Genomic DNA, 27,009 nt, shown 5'->3' with positions numbered 1-27,009 from the left:
GATGACGCACAGAACTGTGTCCTCTAACTTCCAGAGTAAAGGGGATGGCAAGCAAATACAGGGGCATTGCATGGGGAAGAAAGGGGGAGATTAGATCTCTCCCCCATGGTGAGAACACCATTCCCGAAGACCTCTGGGTATAGGGCAGTATATAAATTCAACAAATAATAATAATAATAATAATAATAATAATAATAATTGCTACTGCTGCTGCTGCTGCCCCAGCTAGTAAACTTTGTTTAATTCATCTTTTTATTGGATTTTAATGTAAACTGGAGAAGAATTCTGGAGCCTTGTAAATGCTTATAGGGCCCCTCCAGACTGGGTTGGGTTTTTTTTTTTGCTTTTTTCTGTGGGTGTACTCTTCAACATGCCATTGACACTGTCTGTAATAGTGCACTAATGGTGAATTTATACTGGACTATTTGCAAGGCATTTTGCTTTGTTAGTTGTTCTGCAATGCTACTGCATTATTGCCATCTAGAGGGGCACTCTTGCACTATAGCACATCAATAATGGGGCAAAAGCAGTGTTAGAATTCCTGGTCCGTGATTCCAGTCATGGGATTGTTGTCTATTACATGACGGTATATGTTTTGACTCCATAGAGTGGGAAGTGACAGAGACAGGATGTTTGTGTTACTGTGTTCCGTGACGTGGGACTATTGTCCTTTGTTCTTTTTCTCTTTGCTGTCTGATGCTAGAGAGAGATGGAGCCATGTTGCAGTGCTCCATGTGTGTTTCTTTGTAAATAAAGTAGATTAGCCAAAATGCTGAGTTGCTGAGGTCTGTTACGCATGGTGCGCAAACTCTGCGGATCTCTAAGTGTGCCAGTGTCAGTTGGCATCCGTCGCTGTGATGTTGAGACTGTAGAAAGCTTTTGAAGCTCCCGAACGATCGACCAGGAGGGAGGGAACATGCCAGTTGGGCATGTGTTTCTACCAGGGTCCTACTCGAGTGTAGGCTGAGCTCCTGACAAGCAGAACATTCATGAAAAGTTGCAGGATTCCCGCAGTGAATTACAGGGCATGCAGTGATTGGAAACAAAACAGTATTGGAACTTCCACAGGCACAAATGGTATTGAAAGCAGGATACCGGCCCTTACATCATCATGAGTACAAACCTTCATGAATGCACAATAAAATGGACATCTTGAACATTTCTTTGTTGTGAGCACAATACACCCCCTGAAGTTTGTAGCTGGACCCAAGCCTGGATTTCTCAATAGCCTGAATTCTGATCCCCATGGGTTATAGATGGGGGATGAGACTGAGAGACAGGGACTTGCCTAAGATCACCTAGTGAATTCATGGTGGAGATTATATCTGAACCAGACACTTGCTGGATATCAACTCGCACTGCAAATGTATCTGCATCTACTCAGAATTAAGTCCCATTGAAGATGTCCTTGCAAAAGGCAAGAGCCTGTTTTGCCCTCAAGCTCCCTATGGCCACTAGTGGAGAGGACCAGTTAATATACAGCTGCCTGTAGGATTGCAAACTGGGACTGACTGCAGGTTGGCTGCTTTAAAACAACTCGTGTACAAATGTATGCAGTTTTAATCAATTAAAAGATGGATTAATTGGTTGAAGCTCGCAGGATCAATCAAGACTTCTTTAAGTGGCTGATCCCCCTTTATCTATTTATGTACTTTTTAAAAGGAACATCTGGTTCAAATGGCTAAGATGTGATGCAGGAAACCAGCTGCATACACACCAAGCACATTTAAAGCACATGACTTCTCCCAAAGAATCCATGAGGATAGCAGTTTGTTAAAGCTGCTGCAAATTGTAGCTCTGTGAGGGGCAAACTACAATTCCCAGGATTCGAAGAAGAAGAAGAAGAAGAAGAGGAGGAGGAGGAGGAGGAGGAGGAGGAGGAGGAGGAGGAGGAGTAGTTTGGATTTGGTACCCCACTTTATCACTACCCTAAGGAGTCTCAAAGCAGCTAACATTCTCCTTTCCCTTCCTCCCCCACAACAAACACTCTGTGAGGTGAGTGGGTCTGAGAGACTTCAGAGAAGTGTGACGAGCCCAAGGTCACCCAGCAGCTACATGTGGAGGAGCAGGGACGCAAACCCGGTTCACCAGATTACGAGTCTACTGCTCTTAACTACACCACACTGGCTCTTAGGTGGGGACAGATCAATAACTGAAGTCCACTGTTCCTAACCACTACACCACACCAGCTTGAGAGAAGTTACATGCCTTAAACAGTTTTAAATGTATGGTGTGTACACTTTAATCATAAACCCTCTTACCCGAGAGTAAGACCCACTGTAAACAGGATTTACTTCTGAGTGGACATGGTTATGATTGTGCTGCAAGTGCCTTGTTTTGTTTGTTTCTAATAAAGTAATAAGTTTAATATTGGCAAACGGACTGCAATGCGTTGAAAAACTGAAATAGGTTAAATGATGAAAAGTGTCAACGTGGTATATAACTTCTCTTTCAGGTCTCACCTTACTCAGCGTAATGTCTGAAAGACCTCGGCCTTTGGCAGAAAACACACCTGAGCATACGGTAGTAACCAACATCACCGTGGTTGTTCCTGACCACAGTTCTTTAGTTGGGGGACCAGCCATAGTTAATGCTTACCCAATAGAGCACCCCTTTGTCATTACTCCAAAGGGCACAGATCAATGGCAGGTGGGTATTTGTACTCAATGGATATAGTTAATTACATCTGATCAAAACCCCACATTGCCCATTGGAAATACTGTATACTGTATACTCCTTTCATTTGTGGCAAGGGCCTGGAACTTCCATTCCCAGAGCTTATTTATTTACTTAAGATGTGAGGAGGAAGACGATGAAAGTGTAACAAGATCTGACAGAAGCCAAGGCTTACTGTTTGTCCATGTTATTTGTGATGCTCTATTATGTTTTAGAGGGGCAAATGGGGCTCATCAACCCAGGAAGGTAGCCAATCTAGGTGAAGGAAAAGTCTGAAGGAAAAGGGCCTTCGCAGTAGTGGCACCCACCCTGTGGAACGCCCTCCCATCAGATGCCAAGGAAATAAACAACTATCTGGCTTTTAGAAGACATCTGAAGGCAGCCATGTAAAGGGAAGTTTTTAATATTCGTGTTTTTAATATTCTGTTGGGAGTTGACCCAGAGTGGCTGGGAAACCCAGCCAGATGGGTGGGGGTATAAATAATAATAATTAATAATAATAATAATAATAATAATAATAATCCCAAATCTCCACTGCCTTGCGACTATATTCATGGAAAGGCTTTGGGAGTAAACTCTGAGGAACAGTGATTTCCCCCTGGGGGTTTTCAAGGGTACACAGTTCCAGCACCTTTGTTTTCTAGAAGAAAAGCACTTCTGAGGAACAATCAATACCTGCTACCTTGTGGAGTATCTTTGGGAGAAGAAAGGGTTAAGGAGTAAACCCCACACAAATCTGGAGTCCCTAAGGCAACTGCCTAAGGATGGCACCTTGTATGCTTCCTTCCAGCAACTCCTGTAGCCAAGCTGGTGCTAAATGTATTGCTCTGCTTTCCTTTGGGCCGAGAGGACGAGAGGCCTTGTCATCTGGGCAACCCAGGACCTCCATACACACTGCCCAGGCTTGCGCCCCAGGGAGGTCACTTCGGTGATGCTAACACAGCAAAAACGGCATGGGAGGCAGTAGTTATTATGTCTTATTATGATATTATTATTGGTCATTTGTAAGCTGCTCTGAGATTCATTTGAACGAAAACAGTATAGAAATACAATAAATCAATTTATGGTCAAATCATCATTCAAAAGGAATGCTCAATGCAGGGCCGGCCCTACCATTGTTGTTGTTTTTTAGTCGTTTAGTCGTGTCCAACTCTTCGTGACCCCATAGACCAGAGCATGCCAGGCACTCCTGTCTTCCACTGCCTCCCGCAGTTTGGTCAATCTCATGCTGGTAGCTTCGAGAACACTGTCCAACCATCTCATCCTCTATCCTTACCATTAGATGGAGTGAATTGGCTGCCTCAGGTAGCAGATACTGAGGGGCAGGGAGTGGACAGAGCAATGTGTACCACATGGCCTGCCCTGCACCAGGGCCAACCCACGTCATTTTCCTGCTTGAGGCAAAGGACAAGATGGCTCTCCCTTCCCCAATTCCAAATTTGGAAGCATACCAGACTGGCAGTCAAATATAAGCCAGAAATGGAGAACATTTTCATCCCAAGAGCAACCTTCTAGAACCTCTCATGGGCAACTTTCCAGAGGATGCACATCAGTGGTGGATGTGGATTAAAGTGATCATTGTTACTATGCAGTTTTCTTCATGAATTAACCCATTCATCTGAAAAAAAAAATGTGATTAGTGGTTTATTTGCTAACTGATTCTTCTTCAACTACTAATGTACGATGATCCATTTGTATTTTTCATTGATTTTTTTTTTCTCATTCAGAAACCGCAAGCTGATTCCTCTACATGTCTTGACGAGTTGACAAACTCGACAGGTGTTTATTTGCTAGTTCATTTTAAAAATGGACTTGTCGCTTAAGAATGAATTTGTAAAGTAACAGTGGAGGAAAACAGTTGCCGTTTACCCTTGCTGCTTTGTGTTATATATTTATTTTTCCTTGACATCTTTTATCATGCATCAGCGAGCAATTGTGCTTTCCTGTATTTTGCATTATCATATCATTACCCATTGTCGAGCTCCTCTCTCCTTGCTCGTTTGCTTTACAATTATTCCTTCCACCTAGCAGGGGGATCTGGGCAGTCAGTCAAATAAAACAACAGCCATTTCGCCAGGAAACAATAGTAAGGCAACAAAATGCACTGATTGCATAGGCCCGCCAGTGCGAAAAGAGGCACGGAACGCTCTGCTCTATAATCTGCCAATTGCTACCTGTCAGAGCACAATTAGCTGCAGAAAATAAGCCGGGAATGTGGGGTGTTAAACTGAACTTCGGATGGTGTTTGTGTCTGTCTCTTATTAATTTTTATGGCGGAAGTAGCACTGAGCTCAAGTAGAAAAGAACCTTGATGTACCAGTATATGCTGCTATGGTGCAGCTCCAGACTGTGTATCATCCTTTCATTACCTGCGCAGTGTCTCCCTAGACCCCCGAAAGCTTTCATGTTGAAGCATGGGTGTCGGGGAACTGCCATCAGTGCTGAAGGGAGAGAGCAAAATCCAGAGGGATTCCGGAGAGTGTCCCGGGATTGGGAGAGGCAGCCCATCTTCTGGGGAAGAGAATCAGCGTAGCACCAGTGGAGAAGGGGGGCAGATGGGGGAAGCGGCGAGGCGGTCCCATGACTCCTTGCCGGGGACCAGCGGGGAGAGGAAGGGTCCTCCGCTGCCTACGCCCTCCTTGCGCAGAGAGAGTAGGAGAAGACTAGACGTCAAAGAGCTTCTTTGCTGGAAGAAGTTTAAGAAACGCCCACTGACGGATTCTGCCAGCGATTGAGACAGCTACGGGTGAGTGGCTGTCCGGACAGAAAAGGTTCACTCAGGCAATCCAGCCAGGTGTTTGCACCGGCTTACGCACGAGCAACCCCTAGAACCATGACAATGGGCTTGCTGACTTCAACGCTGCTTGACATTAGGTGGGCAATATCACCGTGGTTCTTTAGATGCCTTCTAGAAACTTTTCTATTTCGGTAGTCCCATCCAGAAATGTGATTTGGTTATGCTTCTGTTCTTAAATCCATTTCAGATGTTTTGATGTTTTCAGCAAATTTTGTATTTATTTTATTTGGAATTGCATTTCTGATTACAGATGCGTTCGTCATCCCGGGCCCCTATGGAAGGAAAAGGGTGGGAGATAAATTTAATAGATACAGGAAGGAAGGAAGGAAGGAAGGAAGGAAGGAAGGAAGGAAGGAAGGAAGGAAATTCCTCCAGCAAGGGTCAGCTACTGCGCACTGGGTATAGGAATGCAAGAATGAAATAAAACCTAATTTGACTACATCCAGTTTGGAGTTTTCCCCGCGATGGAGTGAGCTTCCATTGCTCGGTCCCTGCCCCTGCCAACCTAGCAGTTCGAAAGCACGTCAAAGTGCAAGTAGATAAATAGGTACCGCTGACCACTGGTCCTGCTAGCTAGGGATTATGGGAGTTGTAGGCCCAAAAAATCTGGAGGGCCAAGGTTGAGGAAGCCTGGAGTAGACTGTACAATTGGTAGAGCAGAGAAGAAAGTCTGGGCTCCAGGTTTTAGGTCATACAATGACAGGGAACCTATGGCCCTCCTGTTGTTGGATCCAGCATCCCACAGCCCTGACCACTGGCTATGCTATCTGCAGCTAAGAGTTGGCATCCCAAAAAAATATTGAGGGGTTCTCTATCCCTGATACAGTAGATCTCATTCCCAGGATCTCACCACACCTGTTTTTTTAACAGAATATGCATCTCAGTGGTGCTTTCTTACATAGGCACTAATGGGCATAGCCCCCTTGGTCACAGTGGGCGAGTTCATATGAATGCCTCTCAACAGTCTACAAATTAGGGCTCAGTATGACTCATGAGCTCTTGAGGCAGAGAAGACATAAGTGGCAGCTGCTGAACTGCTAGCTTCACATCCACCTCAGTTTTGCTGAACAGGGTAAAATAAGAAAAATGCTACAAGTTGGAAATAGTAGTCTGTGTATTATTATTTTTATACTCACACTTAGTTTTCTGAGTTTCTAACCTGTCCAGTTGATGACCACTGCATTACCCAAGTTGGATTTCGAAGCCACCAGTCTCTACACAATTCCCATCCTTGTGAGAGATGACAAGGGGAGTTCGGCTTTTCAGACCATCTTTGTCCAGATTGTCGATGTCAACGAACCACCTGTCTTCACTGGGCTTTTGACTCAGCCTAGCAGAGGTATGAAGCAACTACATTTTGATGGCATGATCAATGGCTGGTTTCAAAAGGTTCACACCCTCTGACCTGTCTTTGACCCCCTTCTGCCAATATGATCTGGTCACATACAGATAAGACCACTGTAATGTTCTTTCTATGGGGATGCCTTTAAAGACAGACTGCAAACTTCAGCAGGTTCAAATGCAGCTGGTGGAGTCCTGATGGGTGTAAAGTTTCTATAGCACCTATATTATACAAGCTACACTGGATTCCATTGCATTTCCAGAACCAATTCAAGCTACTAGGGTTACTCTTCAAAGCCCTAAACAGTTTGTGGCCAAACAGGTGAACATTCTGCACCTAGACCATTTTGCCTGTGCATTAAGATCTCCACCAGAGATCCTTTTGGTGTGTCTGGGGCTTAAATTTGTAGGATGGGTAAGAAAGAAGGCCTTTTCTGTGGTGCCACCACACCTTTGAAATACCCTCCCAATGAAGCTATACCAGATAGGGTTGCCATATTCCCAAAAGTGAACAAAGTTTTTATTTTCTTCTTACTCAAAGTTGTTGAGCTTTGGGGGGGAATAATATTAACTCCCCTTACCATACATTTTGCCGAGTGGCTGAAAATCCACCTGGGTGTCATTTTCCAGACATATGGCAGCCCTACGACCAGCAGGCTACATCTCAGGTTTTTCAGAAGGTCACAGGCCCATTTATTTTGATTGCCACTCCCTGTGTAATTTTTTGTCCCAGTCACTCAGTGGAAAGTTGGAATTTTTCATTTCATTTCACATTTAATTTGTAAAGCTGAAGAAACAAAGAATGTACACCTTATAACAATCAAATCCAATATAACAATGTGATAATAAAACATAACTTTAAAATAAGCAACTAATATCAAATAAAGTAATATTCAACAATCCATTAGGCTAGTATAGAATATTAAATATCAGCATATGATATTTAATGGACGGCTGGAAACCTCTCCCCTCACAGTTCTTCCTCTAAACACAGCTCCCTTATGAGGACTCCTAGGGCTGGAGGATGGGGCAAGTATGCTACTGGAGTTCTGAATTGGCTTTCTCTTCCTGAGCATAGCAGTAGAGGGGAGGTCCAAGTCATGGGGTTGCTACAGAGAAGCAATCATAGCCCCGCCTTGGGCAATAGTGTGTTTTGCATTGGCCCTGCCTTTCCTTTGTTCCAGGATGAACTCTCCCGGATCTTGGTCCCTTTTGCAAATCTGTCCATGGAAGACAGACTCTGGGTCCAACTTTTGCTCCTAGGATGACTTCTATCCATGCAGAATATACCAAGCAGGGGTAGAAAACACTGTGTCCTCCAGAAGTAACTGGACTCCAAATCCCATCAACCCTAGCTAGCATGGCCAATTCTGTTTCAGGATTTTAACATTGCCTAAGGGACGGTGTGAGGGGCAGAAATCGAAATAAATAAGCCCATAGGTGGGAATTAAAGCTGCCAGATGATTAGATAATAATAACAAATGAATGATTCATCAACAATATTTATCTGCAGATCCTGAAATTTATATCACAGAGGATACTCTGCAAAACACTGGAATTTTTAGAGTCACTGCCAGAGATCCTGAGGGAGCCCCTCTGAAGGTAATTCTCAATAACTCTTAGACTTCTACAGCTTAATCTACGGAAATAAGGTGGGGTCTCAAATTACTTTTCCCCACCCATGTTCTTTAAATTGAATACAGTGGTACCTCAGGTTAAGTGCTTAATTCATTCCGGAGGTCCGTTCTTAACCTGAAACTGTTCTTAACCTGAAGCACCACTTTAGCTAATGGGGCCTCCTGCTGCCGCCGCGCCGCTGGAGCACAATTTCTGTTCTCACCCTGAAGCAAAGTTCTTAACCTGAAGCACTATTTCTGGGTTAGCGGAGTCTGTAACCTGAAGCGTATGTAACTCGAGGTACCACTGTATAGGGTGAATGGACAAGGCTTCACCTCTGTTTGTCGTGTGTGACACAGAAACAGAACTCTTGGCAATGTAGCCAAGAATGTCAGTCTGGGACTGGGAAGACAACTCAGCCATGGTCTTAGGCCAGTTGCTCTCCCTCTCTCCTTCTAACCCCCTTCACAGGATTGGTCGTATGCACTGACTTGAGCTTCTTTGAGGTAAGGCGGGTTATACATGTCTTAAATAAATAAATCCCATGGGCGCGTCAAAATTGCTAACGTGAACAGCAGTGATGCATATGATGGGTTGGAGACCAGGCCCTCCTGACATGGGTGTCGCAGCTGCTTAGCTGGTTGGGATTGGGGCACTGTGGGGCGGGGTAGCAGCGGGGCACACAGGACGCTGTTGTGCTCAGGTCCTGCTCCCAGGTGTCCAGGGCCATCTTTAGCATATGCGGCACCGGGGTGCAAAAAACTGCCCAGCGCCTCCATTTGTATGTTTCCGAGCACAATTCAAAGTGTTGGTGCTGACCTTTAAAGCCCTAAATGGCCTTGGTCCAGTATATCTGAAGGAGCGTCTCCACCCCCATCGTTCTGCCCAGACACTGAGGTCCAGCGCCGAGGGCCTTCGGCCGGTTCCCTCACTGCGAGAAGCCAAGTTACAGGGAACCAGGCAGAGGGCCTTTTCGGTAGTGGCACCCTCCCTGTGGAACGCCCTCCCACCAGATGTCAAAGAGAGCAACAACTACCAGACCTTTAGAAGACATCTGAAGGCAGCCCTATTTAGGGAAGCTTTTAATGCTTGATGTATTACAGTATTTTAATATTTTTTTGGAAGCCGCCCAGATGAGCGGGGTATAAATAATAGATTATTATTATTATTATTTGGGGGGACAGGCAAAACTTGTTGAGCTTTTTTTAGGGGGGGAAGCTCAGAGTTGTTGAGCTTTTTTGGTGGAGGCACACAACTCTCTCCCATGCCGCTGCAGGTGTAGGGAGGGAAGCGGTGCGCCTCGTGTGAGCAGCATGCGTGTGCTGGGCAGGCCTCTCAACAGCCCGCCAATCCCAGGCGCGCAGGAGGGCAGAGCCGGCCAGCTGCCTCAGCGTCTACAGCAGAAAAGCCTGCGGCGCTCCAACGGGCTCTGCTCTGCTTGGCAGCAGCTGTCAGCTGCCCTGGCTCTTCAATCCCCGGACTTCAAATCTTGGCCCCAGACTCTCGGCCTGGCACCCCTGAGAGCCCAGCGCCCAGGTGCCCCACACCCCTAGTGCCTATGGGTAAGCCAGCCCTGCACGTGTCCCAACGGGCACCTGGTTGACAACCGCAATAACATTTGCACTGCATTGCAGGCCCACCAGGCATGAAGAAATGTAATTCCATTTTTTTTTAAAAAAAGTTGCTTGTGTTTCTTGCTGCTCCTTAGGCCAACGCTCCCACAGAGAGAGAGGGAGAGGGAGAGACAGAGACAGGGCTGAGCAACATACTGCAATAATTGGGTGGTTTAAAGTGCAGAATGGAGCTGGCAGGCCGGGGAAAAGAGAAGACAGCCCCCTTACATCTGGCTCCTGACCTGAGATTTCGCCCCTTCCGCCACGTTCTCCAAAAGAAGAATTTTAGGTTCTCCCTAAAATTTCATATTGTGCCTTGGCAGCCCTGCATTTTGGGGATACTTTCTTAGGAGATTCATTTCAAAAATAAAATAAAATAATTAGTCATCTCCACGAGGAGTAATTACATAGCAAGGAACGATACTTTAGCAATACCTGTAATTAAGGAAGAGTTTGGATTTTAATTATAAACTGCCATCTTCCGTGGTTGATAATTCAGCTATGAAACAAACTTTAAACACAAGCAAGGCATTTTTCAAGGTATGGAACAGGCCATCAGCTTTATTTATGATTATAGCTTGTTCCCTTGGTTGTTTTCTTTTTAAAAAACAAAAAACCTTTGGGGAAATTGATGCTAAGTTTTTCAAATGCTAGGCTAGAATATATATATTATTAAAGAATGTATGTAATGTATTTTTAAGAATACATTATTCAAAACTGTGGATGTTCCGCTAATGAGCACGACTCCCTCAGGTCTACTTTTGCTCTTGTTTTATGACATTATAGCACCAGTGGGAATTGTACGACTCCAGCCCAGATTGAATGTTGTTACCTTCTTCAATGCAAAAAATAAAAATAAAAATAAAGATATCCAGCCTCAGGTCATACACCCATTCCCTTTGAATAAGTGGATTCTGCATGATAGATCAGTCCTCGTGAAGTGGAATTTAGCACTGTCTTTGGGCAGCTGGGTTTTATTTCAGTGGTGTTGTTACTAGGAATGGGGCAGATCTGTCCATTTTGTTTTCTCCCAGTTTCTCATTTTTCAGTTCTTCACATTTCCACCTCAGTTTGAGAGCTATGTCCAGAAACAGCAATTTATTTTAAAACAAACAAACAATTGTTGTTGTTGTTTAGTCGTTTAGTCGTGTCCGACTCTTCGTGACCCCATGGACCAGAGCACACCAGGCACTCCTGTCTTCCACTGCCTCCCACATTTTGGTCAAACTCATGCTGGTAGCTTTGAGAACACTAACCAACCATCTCATCCTCTGTCGTCCCCTTCTCCTTATGCCCTCCATCTTTCCCAATTTCAGGGTCTTTTCCAAGGGAGTCTTCTCTTCTCATGAGGTGGCCAAAGTATTGGAGTCTCAGCTTCACAATCTGTCCTACCAGTGAGCACTCAGGGCTGATTTCCTTAAGAATGGAGAGGTTTGTTCTTCTTGCAGTCCATGGGACTCTCAAGAGTCTCCTCCAGCGCCATAATTCAAAAGCATCAATTCTTCAGCGATCAGCTTTATGGTCCAGCTCTCACTTCCATACATCACTACTGGGAAAACCATAGCTTTAACTATACAGACCTTTGATGGCAAGGTGATGTCTCTGCTTTTTAAGATGCTGTCTAGGTTTGTCATTGCTTTTCTCCCAAGAAGCAGGTGTCTTTTAATTTCGTGGCTGCTATCACCATTTGCAGTGATCATGGAGCCCAAGAAAGTAAAATCTCTCAATGCCTCCATTTCTTCCCCTTCTATTTGCCAGAAAGTGATGGGACCAGTGGCCATGATCTTCGTTTTTTTGATGTTGAGCTTCAGACCATATTTTGCGCTCTCCTCTTTCACCCTCATTAAAAGGTTCTACAAACAAACAATTTTAACAAGTGGGACCGTCAGCAAAAGGTTGCAGAGCAGTGTTCCTGTTCAATGTGCCAGCCAACCAGCCGTGCCCTTTTAGAGGGTGCACCATTAGAGCGTTTCCCAATTCTGTTTTTCAGTTCTGGCTTCTGGGTTTGTTTCATTTTGTTTGCTTGCCCCCCTCAAGAGTTGTTTGTATTTCTGCAGACACCCCGAAGCATGCTGATACCTCCTGCTCGTTTCTCAGTGGCTCCATATTGTGTTTGCTACTGGTGTAATTATCCAGTATAGGTAGTTGCATACTGTATATCAGAAGCACAGGCACCCTATGGATTTGGGGGAGTTAAAATGTGTTGTTAAAGTGTGGATTTGTGGAGAAGGTGGCTTTTACGAAGGATGCTGAAGAACAGAGGTGCAAGAGCACGTTTTCCAAATGTAGGACGGTGTCAGGCTTCGAGGACTCAGCTTCCTCCGCCCCTTTGGCCGTAGACAAGCAGGACATTTAAAGAGTCTTTAATGATCACAGCAAAAAAACAAAGCAGCCATTCTCGGAATGACGGCGTTCCCAGTTAAGGTTTGCACCCACTTCCCCCCTAGTCACTTCCGCGCCTTGCAACCTGATCTCGCAACCACTTTGTTTTCTAGGCTGCCACCTTATCTGCTTGTCGTGACCTTGGACTGGGCAGATGTAGACTTTCAAGCAAGAAAGAGAGTCAGTTAACTCTCTCTCTCTCCCAGTTCTTCTTCTCCTAGCTGTTCGCCTCCCAGTTCTTCCCAACTTTTGTCTTCAGAACTATGCCCCTCTGCAAACCACTGTTCCAAATCTATACTGTCCCACTGTTCCTTCAGGATCCTGGTCAGGAGCAGGGGGAGGGGGAGGCTCCCACCATTCCTCATCAGAGCAGTACTCCTCAGCCTGTTTTCTAACAAATGGTGATAAACCACACACACACTGGCTTTGCCCAGCTCGAATAACAGGCATGGAGACATAGAAAGAATATGAAAGTACAAGCCAGTGTTGTTTCCCGATCTTGCTGCAACCATTTCTCCTGTCAAAAAAGATAAGCCTCTCTTGAAATGGCACAGCAAGCTCTGTCAGTGCATACGATTCCTGAACATTCATACCCTCCTTAAGACCCGATCCCGGAAATTCGAGAACTACTACAGCAGAACAAAGGTGGTGGTGGTGAGTTGCAAACCATATCCCTGGGTTTTAAAGGCAAATTGGCCACCAGGCGGCAGACTAGTTCACAACATTGCTGACCACAGCAGAAATGCCTTAGCTAATTTTTCTGTGGAGTTTCCATTTTCAGAGATGGAGCTGTGCGCCTTTAGTGCCTCAAAAGTCAATGGCCTACTAATCCACTTTTAGAAGGATCTGCACATTATTATTTTTGTTAATGTCGCTGGGTGACCTTATCAAATCCCACAGCGCTGAGATAAAGCACTGGTTGTATTCAGCCAGCCCCCCACACAGTAGACCCATTGAAACCAATGCATTTCAGTTAGTCATGTCCATTCACTTCAGTGGTTCTACTTTAGGGAAAAGACTTGTGTTGACATTTAAGCACTTTTTGCTTGGGCCCTGTTTCCAACGGCCAAATCCTGGTTATGTCCGGGAAATTCCAGACATATGGCAAAATTAGGTGGTAATACTGTATCTAAAACATAATCCAGATAAATGTAGGCACTTTTAAATCTCACAGATTTCAGTGAGAGGTAATTAACATGTTTGCTCTCTCATTGAAACCATTTTGGATTGAAATCACTTGGATTGAAAAATTGCTTTCAATCCTTAATGTGTCCTTAATGACTTAAAAAAATTTCCAGGGAGCATCAGCCTGTCCATCTGCTGATAATAAAGTCAAGCCAATTGCTCTAATACAGAGGCTATTTGTGTTCTCGCTTGCTGGCTGTGATGGTTCCAAAAACTCAAGCAGGAAACTTCCTTGTTCCTCCAGCTGACTTCCAGTCTTCCTGTTGCCTAGTAACCATGTGAGTCCTTTTGTAAACAGAAGTATATCAGACTGTAACAAGCCATCAGCCGCACTTTGTGCGGGCAGTGGGGTGGGGGGAAAGCTTTTGTGACATAACTCTTCTCTTTCACATTAAAAGAAAGCCAATCTGTATGAATTTGCACAATGGTCTTAGGGGACAGCAGTTGGTCTTTGGCGATGGCATTGAAATAGCAGGCACAGGAGTGGCCCAAGCCATTTTGCTGCCTGAGGCGAAGGACAAGGCATTCCCCACTCCGTGCACAAAATCTGACTAGGCTGGTAACTGAACCATCCTTAAGCACTGGTGATGGAACAAAGCTCCACCTCCACGCCCTAGGGAAGGAATGTAGACTGCATGGCCCACATTTCAAGCCACTTTCTGCTCCTCAGAATTTTCTGCCTGAGGTAGCTACCTCACTTTGCCTCATGGAAGGGCTGGCCCTGGGTGGAAACCTGGTGGAAGGGAGAGAACCTGTGGGACATGGTTATTATTATGTACTGAAGTTCTCACCCTGGGCCAGCAGGGGGATACTGTAGATAGTTTTCACTCAGGTCCACATATGCAAATAAGGGATTGAAAGTGACGTTCAGTGATTGGATAGTTACAGAAAGTTGCTGCTGTTGCGTTGTAGTGGAGCTCTATATAAGCAGGCTGGCTGAACCCTTCAGTTCAGTTCTGTGAATAAACAAGAGCTGTTTGAAGAATCGCTGTGTCATCTGATATGTTCACCCACAACTTGACAGTTATCTCCAGCTATAAACTCTATAAGGACAAGGAAGCATATACCGGAAGTACTCTGTGTGTCAAGAAGGAAGGCATTAAGTCCAGCAAGCCAGAGACTCCTCTCAAGGGGCAGACTCCTCCACAGAATCATTGTGGGTGATGATGCTATTGTCCCCCTGATGTAAATCAGAACTGGATCTTTAGGGAGTTTACAGAAGGATTTCTTCTTCTCTCCCCAGCAAGTCCCCCTGTGCCACATCCCACAGGCCCCCTCCCGCCACTCTCCAGAGAGGCTTATGGGAGCAAGGGAATAGAGGGGATGAGGAAATTTCCTTCATTTGACTTACTATAGGATTTAAATCAAAATCAGAAAGTAATACAAAGAGCCGGTGACAACCAGAAGCAAATTCAGCCACCCTCCAGAAAAGCCAGTCAGAAAATAAATGTTGCTTTATGAGGGGAGAGGGGAATAACAGTTCAATAGATTTATATAGATTGTATAGAGATGTCTTCTACTATTGATACTATCCTGTGGGTTCACTTACATAGGGATGGACTGGGCATTCAAACACAGCAATACTTCTAATATATCAGATTATTCTTTGCTATCGTTGTTTTCCAACCTCTGACATTTTGCATGAACCGTAACATTTTAAAAATTCATAGAATCATAGAATCATAGAGTTGGAAGAGACCACAAGGGCCATCGAGTCCAACCCCCTGCCAAGCAGGAAACACCATCAGAGCACTCCTGACATATGGTTGTCAAGCCTCTGCTTAAAGACCTCCAAAGAAGGAGACTCCACCACACTCCTTGGCAGCAAATTCCACTGTCGAACAGCTCTTACTGTCAGGAAGTTCTTCCTAATGTTATGTGGAATAAATTGATGCCACCCTTTCCTACTAGTTCTCTATCGAGATCTCACCGAACCTCACAGTATTCCAGATTGATGGTGCAGGGACAATTTCTACGACAGAGACCTTCAGATCTGCACACAGGGAAAAGAGGTAAGCAGATATCTATTTTGTGGTTTTATTTGTTCAGAAGCGGAGAAAATCCCAACTGTTTTTCATTTAAAATTATTTCCCGCATGTGGTTGCTTATGGGGGGAACAAACACTGCAAGAGCATTTGGAGGAAGGAAGGAAGGAAGGAAGGAAGGAAGGAAGGAAGACAGTTTTTCCTGTGACATGAGCAAGGACAGTACACGTTTTGATTTTTCTTTAGCAACATGCTGTTCCATTTTATTATTTGTGCATTATGTGTATCTGACCCGTCTACTGCAATTATTAAGTTTGCAGAGGACACCACCATAATGGGGTTAATAACAGGTGGAGATGAATCAGCATATAGAGGGGAGGTCCAAAAAATATCTACATGGTGCCTAGGGAACAACTTGCACCTTAATATCAGCAAGACAAAGGAGGTGGTGTTGGACTTTCGGAGGAAGAGAGGAGAACTAGCCCCGTTGTACATCGGAGAGGGCTGTGTGGAGAGAGTCTCTTCCTTTAAATTCCTAGGAGTTTATCTCAGTGAAGACCTTACTTGGAAAATCAATACAACCCAGGTGGTTAAGAAAGCCCAACAGAGACTCCATCTCCTCAGAGTATTGCGAAAGAACGATGTCAATCAACATTTGATGATCTCCTTCTACCAGTCCACAATAGAAATTGTCCTTTCATACTGCATCACAGTGTGGCATGCTGGCTTGACATCAACTGATAGGAAGTGCCTACAAAGGGTGGTGAATACAGCACAAGATATTATGGGCTGTCCCATGAATCCGCTGGATGAAATAGCGGAAGAACGTTGCCTCAGGAGATGAGGAAAATTCTAAGAGATGATTCACACCCTGGCCGGCACTTTCTTGATCTCCTGCCCTCGGGCAGAAGATATAGAAACATGATTAGTCGCACCAACGGGGTAAAAAACAGCTTCCATCCGTGGGCTGTTAGGCTGCTGAATGAAAAGATAACAACAGGGCAACTGACTTTCGGGTTTGGTGTGGGTGTGTGTCAGTAAATGAAGGGAAATTAAGACTAAGAGAGCTGAGTGGAGGGTGCTCGTGTAATCTCCCTGTATACAAGTTGCACAAGTGACAATAAAGTATTTCAATTTTTCTGGACCACACGATGAATCACAGGGCAGTGCATAAAATATCATAAAAACAATAAAGTAACCCTGGCATCAATTAAAACAATTCAAAACATAAAACAATGTCAACTGGGCACAATAACTACACTTTGCTTCCACTGGTGGAGGCAGGTGTGCCCCTGAGTACCAGTTGGTGAGAATTGGTGAGAGTGGGGAGAGTCCTGTTGAACTCAGGTCCTGCTTGTGGGCTTCCCTTGGTGGCCATTTCTGGTTGGCCACTGTGAGAACAAGATACTGAACTAGATAGACCCATGGCTTGATCAAGAAGAGGATTTCCGGTGAGAAGAGGTGGTCAGTGGGTAGAAGTCTCTTTTTTTAAAAAATAAAAATTTAGCAAGTGACTTTTTCCTCAAGTCACCACTGATCCTATCATTACAACCAACTCCCACAGCATTCATTTTTTTTTAAAAAGCTTTTATTTATACTTTTCAAGTTTATAATCAATTTAGCATTTCAAAGAATTGACTTCCCTCCCCCTCTTTCTGTAGTTCCTTAAATTTATTTTTTTAACTCTTCTGCATATCCAAATTCATTTAATTTGCTCATTTAATTATCTACTTTAAATATATACTCTTATGAAACTGCAGGTTATTACAATAATCCTGCCAATGTTTTTATCTGTTTGTAAGTTATCTGTAAATGTTCAATAAACCATTTCCATTCTTTTATATAAAAAAGTTTATCTTGATTTCTTATTCTTCCAGTAAGTTTCGCCATTTCTGCATATTCCGTAAGTTTTTGTATCCGTTCTTCCTTTGCTGGAATTTCTGCTTCTTTTCATTTTTGGGCAAGTAGTATTCTTGCTGCTTGTAGTAGCATACATAAATAAATTTCTATACAATTTAGGTAGTTCTGCCCCTATAATTCCCAAAAGAAAAGCTTCTGGTTGTTTTGTTTTTAAAAAAGTTATTTTGAACCTCCTTTTCAATTCATTGTATATCATAGCCTTCCTGTGACTCATAAGGAGTAACAAAACAACAGGTGTGTCAAATCATTACATCACCCGCTTCCTGACCCTTTCAGTGTGGAAGTTCCACATCATGTGGTCGTATCACGTGACATCGCCCCACAGTTTAGTCAAGGACGTAAATCAGACTGAGTTGGGAAGCAAAACTAAGGGAACAAAAACATTTTGATTTTTGCCCAAAGCTTAGAAGAACAGTTGATTCATGTGTGTATGCAAAAATAAATTTAAATTAGGCATTTGAAAATGACAGGATGGAAAAAACTAGTATTGCTATTAATAGATTTCTTCCTTATTGCAGGGTTTGTTTGTTTTCGTTCATAAGCTTAAAAGACCTTCAGCTTTTACCTCTGTATCTATCCTTCTGGTGGGATTCAGGATGTGCCTGAATTCAGAGGGGGGGGGGAGGGAGCCTAGGATGTCTAATTAATTCTAACTACCTCAATGCTGACCTCACCAGCCCTTGCAGGATGCAACAGGGTTATAGCTGTATGTTAATAAGGCTGAACTACATTAATTAGTCATTTCCCTCTACCTGCATATTAATACCGCCTGGTGTTGTTTAAAAATAGAAGGTGTGTCTTTTTTAATCAGAGCATTTCTTACTTGGATGACTTGGAAATGCATGAACATGTCTAGGGAAAGTATGCATAGCTCCCCTCTTGCTCCCTCCTCTTTGTCAAGTGGAAGAGAGACTGTTACCCAAATGAGATCTGGAAAGCTCTTCATCATATTCCCAGAGAGACTGCAGAGCTTTCTGCTCATCCAGAAGAAACTTTCTGATCTAATTATTCACTTTCCAATTACAGGCACTCATTGTTTATCATTCTAGTTTTACTCCAGCAGGCTAAAGTGACAATTGAAGCCACCACTTGCTGTACCTTTCAAAGCTGAAACAAAATATTGCGAGAGGCAAAGTTTCTACTCTGGAGAGTTTTTCAATTAGATGTGATTTAACTAGCTAAGACAGACAAAGAGAAGATAGAGAAATGGTACTATACAGAAGGAGCGGAAAGTTGCCCATGGACATATTCGGCTTTCTGTGTAGGTCATTTATTTAGAGGCTGTTTCTGCTGCATTTCTACAACACAATGCCCATGTTCAAACAGTCATATCTTGGCTTATTTGGATTATTATTAGTAAAGAGGATGAGATAATTTCATGGGACCTGATTCAACTATCTGGTCCTACTAGCAGAAGCCTAAGCGAGGACTTACGCTAGCGCAACTGGGCTCCTCCCAGATGCTTAGAAAGCTGATTTGAGTTTTAACTTGTTTTAGTATTTTAGACTTTTGTATGTCTAAAATACACACATACAAAATGTGTATGAATTTTTGTGATTTTTTTCCTTTGTGATAATTTTATTGTTTAATCTCTTTCGTAAACTGTTTTGAGGTTTATTGTACAAACTGTTGGAGGAAAGCAAATACACTTCCTTCTCAAGATGATGATCTAGCCACTCTGCTTATGCTTGTAGTCTAAATTAACTCCAACCCTAAAAGCTGAGCCATTTTGTCTACTGTTCTCTCCAGATAAGATGTCCTCTATTTCCTCTTTCCACTTATCCTGTAAATCGTTCCTGCATGAATAAAGCCTTTGAATTCCAATCTAATTCACCCCAACTGCAAAGTCTGTTGACACAATCAAGTGGTGTATAAATTTTATGAGTATGAATATAACATATATAAAACCAAACCTCAGCAGATGAAATAGCGGCAGGGAAAACTAAGCGGTACCAGCCAACCACAGATGATAGAAGCAGTAATCAGTAACTGAAAGCAACTATGCAAACCATCAAACAAAAGCTCTTGGATAAACCAGAAAGCCTTCCCTTGGCCCCTGAAGTATATTTAATTCAAGATAGTAGGTAGAGTCACAATCAGGACAACATTCCAAGGGTAGAGTTACTCAGAAAGCTCCTTTCCTAGGGGCCACTTGCATCACCTCTGAGTACAGGAACACAGGAAGTTGCCTTATACTGAGTCACACCACTGGTCCATCTCGTTCAGTATTGTCTTCACTGACTGGTTACGGCTCTCCAGGTTTTCAGACAGGGACATTACCAGGCCTATCTGGAGATACTAGGGATTGAGCCTGGGACCTTCTGAATGCAACACAGCTGTTTTGCCACTAAGTCCTTTCCAAAGCAAAGGCAGGGGCATAGAATGGTGGACCTTAAGCTGGTTTATATGGGAAGAAGCCTTCTGAGCACCTGGCACCAATTTTTATTATTTTTATTTCTTACGTGCCCTTCACCATAAAGTCCCAGGGTGAGTTACAACAATGCAACAAGCAATTATGAAAAGTGGTAAAACCTTTAAAATTATAACAGCCAACGAAACCTTGCCACCCTGAATGGAACAGTATAAATTCATCAAAAGAGGTGGATTCCACAAAACCAAAGACCTTAAGAGTCTTCTGGCACCTTAAATCCCAAGAAGCTTATTTTCACGCAACTTTCACGCATCACAGTCCATTTCATCAACTGCACGACTTACGATCCTAAATTGGCAAGACAGACACACGGAGGGGGGAGGGGAAGAGTAGAGAATGCAGAGAATTGAGGCCAGAGGAAATGAAATGTAAAAAGAGCAGAAAGTGACAGCTACCTGAAAGCAAAATAGTTACAGTAACCAATTAACAACGCAGCAGAGTGGCCAATTAACATGGTAGTGTTGGTGCTAATGCAAACAGCCTGGCATTAGTAAACTAATTAGCACATGTAGTGTGATTAAAAAAAAAACACACAACAGCACAGCAGCAATCTTGATGTAACCCACAGGTGACATAATTGAATTGCTTGATAAAGGTCAGTTACAGAGTGTCCTGGAAGATTGATAGGTGTTCCTGTTACTTTCTGGATACCCCTGTTTCTGATGTCAGAGAATGGTGTTGGGGTTATTTGGGGTGGGGGGAGAGCAGGGTATCACTATGGTAGATAAATATATAATTTGTTTACAGCTATTCAGTGAAGGTGACTGTTGCTGATCCGGAAGGTCTCTCTGCGACTGGATATATCAAAGTGTTCCTTGTGGAAGTAAAGCACAGTGGGGACGTCTTTCTTAATTGCACGTAAGCATCCAAGGTAGTGCTTGGTTCTATAGGGTGTGTATCTTGTGCTTGTATATAATTGATAGACTTTGTAAGAGACCCTTGATGGTGGAATAAAGTCTCTAGAGCTTCCTGCAGGAACATAGTAGGACTGCGGGGCTGGGCTTGGAATGTAGGAACAGCAATCCATTTTCCGCTGTCTCACCTGTGGAAACAGGTGCTCATTTTCCCCACCCCATCCTAGTCCCAGTATGGCCTCTGCTAGTCCAAAAGGTTTTGCAGATTTCAGAGATGTTACTAAAACTACTATAGCCAGACTAGGGATAATAGTGGGGAAGATTTTATTATTATCATTACAGTTTCATTATGCTGCTTTCAAGATTATTTAAAAAGGAAAATGCATACAGGCACCCACAGCTATCTTCCCTTCACAGCCATGGAAATATAAGTTCCTTATTGCCATGTGTGGAAAACCATATCACCTTTCTGCTTGGGAGCACAGATTGTCTAAAAATCTGAAATAATAAGAATATTTTTTTTGTACCACACCCATCTCTCTCTCTCTCTCTATCTCACCCCACCCCCGAAATCCTTCAGTTATTGATCTGTCCCCACCTAAGAGCCAGTGTGGTGTAGTGGTTAAGAGCAGTAGAATCGTAATCTGGTGAACCGGGTTCGCTTCCCCGCTCCTCCACATGCAACTGCTGGGTGACCTTGGGCTAGTCACACTTCTCTGAGGTCTCTCAGCCTCACTCACCTCACAGAGTGTTTGTTGTTGGGGAGGAAGGGAAAGGAGAATGTTAGCCGCTTTGAGACTCCTTTGGGTAGTGATAAAGCGGGATATCAAATCCAAACTCTTCTAAGCTCCTTAAATAAGCGAAGTGGTACCTGAGAGAAGGAACTATAGGCCTGAGAGTCCCCACTTCAAAACTTCCTTTGCCCAGTGCATAACTATTTCATCCTCATCTTCCCACTGTCAATATGGGAATTATAAAGCTGCCACATCTTGGATAATTACTGTCATATCCACACTTGCTAAAGTGAAGACTGAGACTGTGCTGGCTCAGTGAAAAGGATATGATCCGCTGCTGAGTTGTACATTGTAACTACTGTTTATAAGCTGTGTTGCCTTTCTAGTTTTTTCAGTATTGGGAAAGGCAGATTGACTCCTAGGACAGAAGACTCGGTTTCAATGGCTCTGGTGGACATTACTTTGGATGAAGAAATTCCCATTGGGATGACAGTTGGCAAGTGCCATGCTGCGGGAGAAGATCCAATGGATCCTATCACCTTCGTTCTTGATCCAAGCAATCCTTACTTCATGATTGACAAAGGTAAGCCATGACGGATGTGGATCCTGGCAAAATCCCACCCCTGCCCTAAATCCTTTGGTTTTTTATTACAACCACAGGAGAAGAGGACAGCTCACTGTCAATCTACATAATTCTCCTGGAACAGATGTTTTGGACTACAATTCCCATCAGCCCAAGCCGACTGTGCTGGCTAAGACTGATGGGAACTGTAGTCCAAAATATCTGGAGGGCACGAGACTGGCAAAAGCTAGCTTATGTGAAAAGCAAAGGTAGCCAAGGTGTGTGGTGCATAAGGGGGAGGGGGATACCATTATTTCAGTGGGTGATGGCTTTAAGAGGACCAACCAAAATGTTGCAAAATATGAAGGGGCAGCATATCCCATGGAATACGCAAAGAGCCGCTTGGGATGTTACAGGGCAGGCACCAAGCATCAGCATCGTACCTTAGGCAGCTGCTGATACCCCAGTTGGAGGCCCACTGCCTATCCCTGGAGTCTCCTAGTCCTGTTTCTGCTCTACTTCCTCTAATACCAGGTCAGACCATCATTCTACGGTAGCTAAATATTGTCAACACTGAACGGCAGCTGCATTACAGGGCTTCAGGTAGGACTTTTTCGAGCCTTAACCTGAGGCCTTTGGGATGCCAAGGATGTGTTGTACCATGGAGCTATGGTCTTTTACCATTGCTGGTGCCCATTTGCTTTCAGGCTTCCCTAGACATCTGGTTGGCCACGTTAAGAACAGGATGCTAGATTAGGTGGGCTTTGGACTTCACACAGAAGGGCTCCCCTAATGTGCTTATAAGTTTAAATAGGAGTTTCTGAAAACTTAATGAATTCCAGAATAGAATACGCCAAGGAAATGTTAACTGGAAGAGAATTCTGCAACTGTGGGGCCACCACCAAGAAGGCCCCGCTCACGTGTTCATTAACGTAACCAATTTCAGTAGTGGGCACACAAGCAGAACATCAGGCGGAGGTCTTAGATTATGGGCAGGTTCATAGTTTAGTAAGAATTACTAAATGTTCCAGGCCAGGCCACAGATCATCATTATCATTATCCTAACAACTATTTTGCAGCTCGTGGTACTCTACTAATTGCATCTAGACTGGACATGGAAGAGGCTGGATTTATCAGTGCTCAGTCATTCACCGTTGTGGCTTGCAGCAGTACCTGGAGGTGTGCAGGCATTCCTGTGATAGTGAATGTACATGGAATCAATGACAATGTGCCATTCTGTCATCAGTATGTATACAGGTGAGCTAGTGAGTCAAGAAATGGCAGCAAATGGTTAGCTATGTTTTTCTCATAATATATTTTCCTTCACATAGATGTTCAAAAAATATAAAGAAGCCCATTGACAACAATCGAACAAATGGGCCAAAGAAATACCCCATGCCAATGGAGCAAATGGAGCCCTGCCCCACCATATTCAGTCTGCCCCCAGGCAACCCCCACCTGCCTGCCTTCTTTCTGACAAGCAGTCCATTTGGTGGCACTGCCTGTCAGGTTCCATTTCCTTAGTCTCAGGCTGCAAATGCACATTTTCATTCTAGAACCAGTGGGGACTAAATTCTTGCTTTGTCCTACCTAGTTCACACACAGTCTACACCAGGCATAGGCAAAATCTGGCCCTCCAGATGTTTGGGACCACAATTCCCATCATCCCTAGCTAACAGGACCAGTGGTCAGGGATGAAGGGAATTGTAGTCCCAAACATCTGGAGGGCCGGAGTTTGCCTTTGCCTGGTCTAGACTGATTGCACACACCCACACCCACCCACCCTCTGAAAAGCACTTGTCAAGCTAGTTCTGAAAATAAAAGCTCATTGCAGATTGATGCTGTATTACCCCACAGTGAGCCTATTTGAAAACAGATGCATGCTGTCTCAGCAATGGGTGTATGGGTGTGTGTCTATACCTGACCAATGACGACGTGGGTGGGCATATACCACAATAGCAAGGGCAAGGTTTTGAAATGCATAATCTAATCAAGGGGAGGGTTTGCAGTGGTGCTGTGGGTTAAACCACAGAGCCTAGGACTTGCTAATCAGAAGATTGGCGGTTTGAATCCCCGTGACGGGGTGAGCTCCTGTCGCTCAGTCCCTGCTCCTGCCAACCTAGCAGTTCGAAAGCACGTCAAAGTGCAAGTAGATAAATAGGTACCACTCCGGCGGGAAGGTAAACAGCATTTCTGTGCGCTGCTCTGGTTCACCAGAAGTGGCTTAGTCATACTGGCCACATGACCCGGAAGCTGTACACCGGCTCCCTCAGCCAATAAAGCGAGATGAGCGCCACAACCCCAGAGTCGGTCACGACTGGACCTAATAGTCAGGGGTCCCTTTACATTTACATCAAGTAACTGCACCCACCTGTCTCGACCACAAGATCTGCAATCTTGTTGAGGATGTGTGTTGAGAGAAACTGATTTTTCGTTCTGCAAAATAGAAGTGCGTAGGCAGCCTCAGTGTTGCCCTTGTAGAACTCAGCAGGCAGGAGGATAAGGGCAAAACTAGAATTACTGTACTCACCTCTTTCTGTCTCTGTCTCTGTCTTTGTCTCCACCTACTGTTGGTCTTCTTACCCACCCTGCAAGTCCCAATGGGCACCAGCCGCAACTGGCCAGCACATACAGTGGTACCTTGGGTTAAGAACTTAATTCGTTCTGGAGGTCCGTTCTTAACCTGAAACTTTTCTTAACCTGAGGTACCACTTTAGCTAATGGGGTGTCCTGCTGCCACCGCACCGCCACCACACGATTTCTGTTTTCATCCTGAAGCAAAGTTCTCAACCCGAGGTACTATTTCTGAGTTAGCGGAGTCTGTAACCTGAAGCGTCTGTAACCCGAAGTACCACTGTATTGTTTTAAGGAGACTTCAACCCACTTCCATTTATTCTGAAAATTTGTGAGTAGCACTGCAGTGCTTACGAGAGGGGGAAATCTTGTTGGAATCCCCCTAAAAATGTGAGGGAAAAGTAGTCAGGTTAAGTCTTTTCTTTCTGTTGAATTGACTCTTACAAATATGTTTAAAAGAAGCATTCATTACAGTGCAGTTATAGGACTATAAAATAGGGTTCCATTATACTCCTGCCATGGTTGCACTTGAACTACTGGGTATAAAAAATTTCAGACGGATTATAGTCAGTATAAATCGCAGTGTGCCTTGCGAAGTTACACATCCAGATTCTCCCAGTCTGAGCACCTTGTGGAACGTTATCTTAAAATGATAGGCACTATCATTAACGGCTTCTGGTTTGATGGACATTTAGAGAAGAAAACTGGGGTTGCTGGAACAAGCATGTCACATTTTGATGACTTCCTTTTAATCAGATATACCAGCAGAGAAGTTATTGCAATTAATACAGTGGTTGCTAATGTCAGATGTCACGATACGGACAATCCCCCCGATGAACTCCATTATGAACCCAACAGTGGCCCGGTTGGTGCTGGAAAGCTGTTTGAACAAGTTCCAGGTGCTAAAAATGCCATTCGGGTGAGTAAATGAAGATGTGGGAGAAGATAAGTCAAGGACACAGGAGCTGAACAAGGGAGGATCCATCATAGCTCAGTGGCAGATTACCTGCTTCGCATGCAGAACATCCCAGGTTAGATCCCTGGCGTGTCCAGGTGAAAGAAGCCCATGGCAGGTCTGAAACTCTAGTCAGCCAGTCAGAACAGAATAAACCATATTGGGCTAGAGGGACAATTAGATTGACCTGATCTAAGGGAGCTCATGGATGCTACTGGGCTTCCCAGGATAGCAGGGGAAAAGATTCCTTTAGTAAAATGCACGAACTTTAGTCTGGCAATGGTGGGGTTCTTCCCACCCCCCTTTTGCAGCAGAATCAAGCCAATTTCTGCTCTTAGCTTACTATTTTTGAATATTTTGTTTTTAACAGTTTTTATTGATAATCTTATTCTTTTTGTAAACCAGTTTGAGGTTTTATTACAATTAAGCATTATATAAATGTAATATTATAATAATAGAATATATTATAATAATATAATATACGTATATTATATAAATATAATATAATGTAAGTATATTATATAAGAATTTTTTTTAAAGAAGACATCTGAAGGCAGACCAGGATTGGAAAGTTTTAAACATTTAATGTTTTATTATGTTTTTATATTCTGCTGGAAGCCACCCAGAGTGGCTGGGGAAACCCAGCCAAGTGGGCAGGGTATAAATAATAAAATTATTATTATTTGTTATGCAGCCACAAGCCTGGGTTTGCCACTGAGTGGCAAGTGTGAGCTAAGGCCATTCCTGGCTGTCCATCACTGTCCGATAATATGCATAGTTTGAGCCACTCTGGCCTTCTTTTGAGAAAGGGTGTTGTGTAAGAATAAGGTGATGATGAAGATGATGATATTTGCATTCACCCTTTTATTTTTTAGCAAACTGGCCTGTAATTACCAAGATCCCCCACGTTCCCCACTACCACCACGCTTTTTAAATAGCATTTCATTGCCATTTTCTAGTTGTCAGGTATGGAAGCTGATCTTAGGGACAAATACATACTTTTGTTACTGGATCAGCAATTTCACATGAGTTCTCTGGGAACTCTCAGGTGGATGCCATCTGGACCTGGTGGTTTATACCCTGCATTCCAATCAAATGATTCTCAAGGCAGTTTACAAGGAACAGCTTGTGATAATAACACAAACTCCGTTCCGCATTCAAGCTCCCAAGATTCATACACGCACACACAGACAACCCCGCAGTGTTTCATCCTCCAGGTGATGGACCAGCACATACTTCCTTTCAGTTCTGCATTCCTACGGAAACTGGAGCCAAGTGCTCTTTCTAGCAGTCCTCCAAGTGTGAAATTGCCCCTGGTTGAGTCTTATCCATAGTTGCATCTGCATTTCTAACAGGAAAACTGAGATACATTTAACTGTTAAT

General features: G+C 43.8%; 1 protein-coding gene across 1 annotated transcript in view; it reads left to right on the top strand.

Moving 5' to 3' along the window:
- The first annotated feature begins 6,666 nt into the window (after positions 1-6,666).
- LOC310670469 (cadherin-related family member 3-like) overlaps positions 6,667-27,009 on the top strand; it is a 44,631-nt gene continuing 24,288 nt past the window's right edge. The window contains exons 1-7 of the mRNA XM_083425874.1: positions 6,667-6,812; positions 8,328-8,416; positions 15,523-15,623; positions 20,695-20,805; positions 21,922-22,118; positions 23,177-23,354; positions 25,428-25,590. Coding sequence (XP_083282000.1) covers positions 21,977-22,118; positions 23,177-23,354; positions 25,428-25,590 — 483 coding nt within the window. The 5' untranslated portion in view covers positions 6,667-6,812; positions 8,328-8,416; positions 15,523-15,623; positions 20,695-20,805; positions 21,922-21,976. The remainder of the gene's footprint in view (positions 6,813-8,327; positions 8,417-15,522; positions 15,624-20,694; positions 20,806-21,921; positions 22,119-23,176; positions 23,355-25,427; positions 25,591-27,009) is intronic.

The sequence above is a fragment of the Podarcis tiliguerta genome (genome assembly GCF_965153285.1).
Source record: "Podarcis tiliguerta genome assembly, chromosome: 2".
NCBI lineage: Eukaryota > Metazoa > Chordata > Lepidosauria > Squamata > Lacertidae > Podarcis > Podarcis tiliguerta.
Note: the sequence above shows the minus strand (reverse complement) of the source record. Positions and strands in the feature narration are given on the sequence as shown.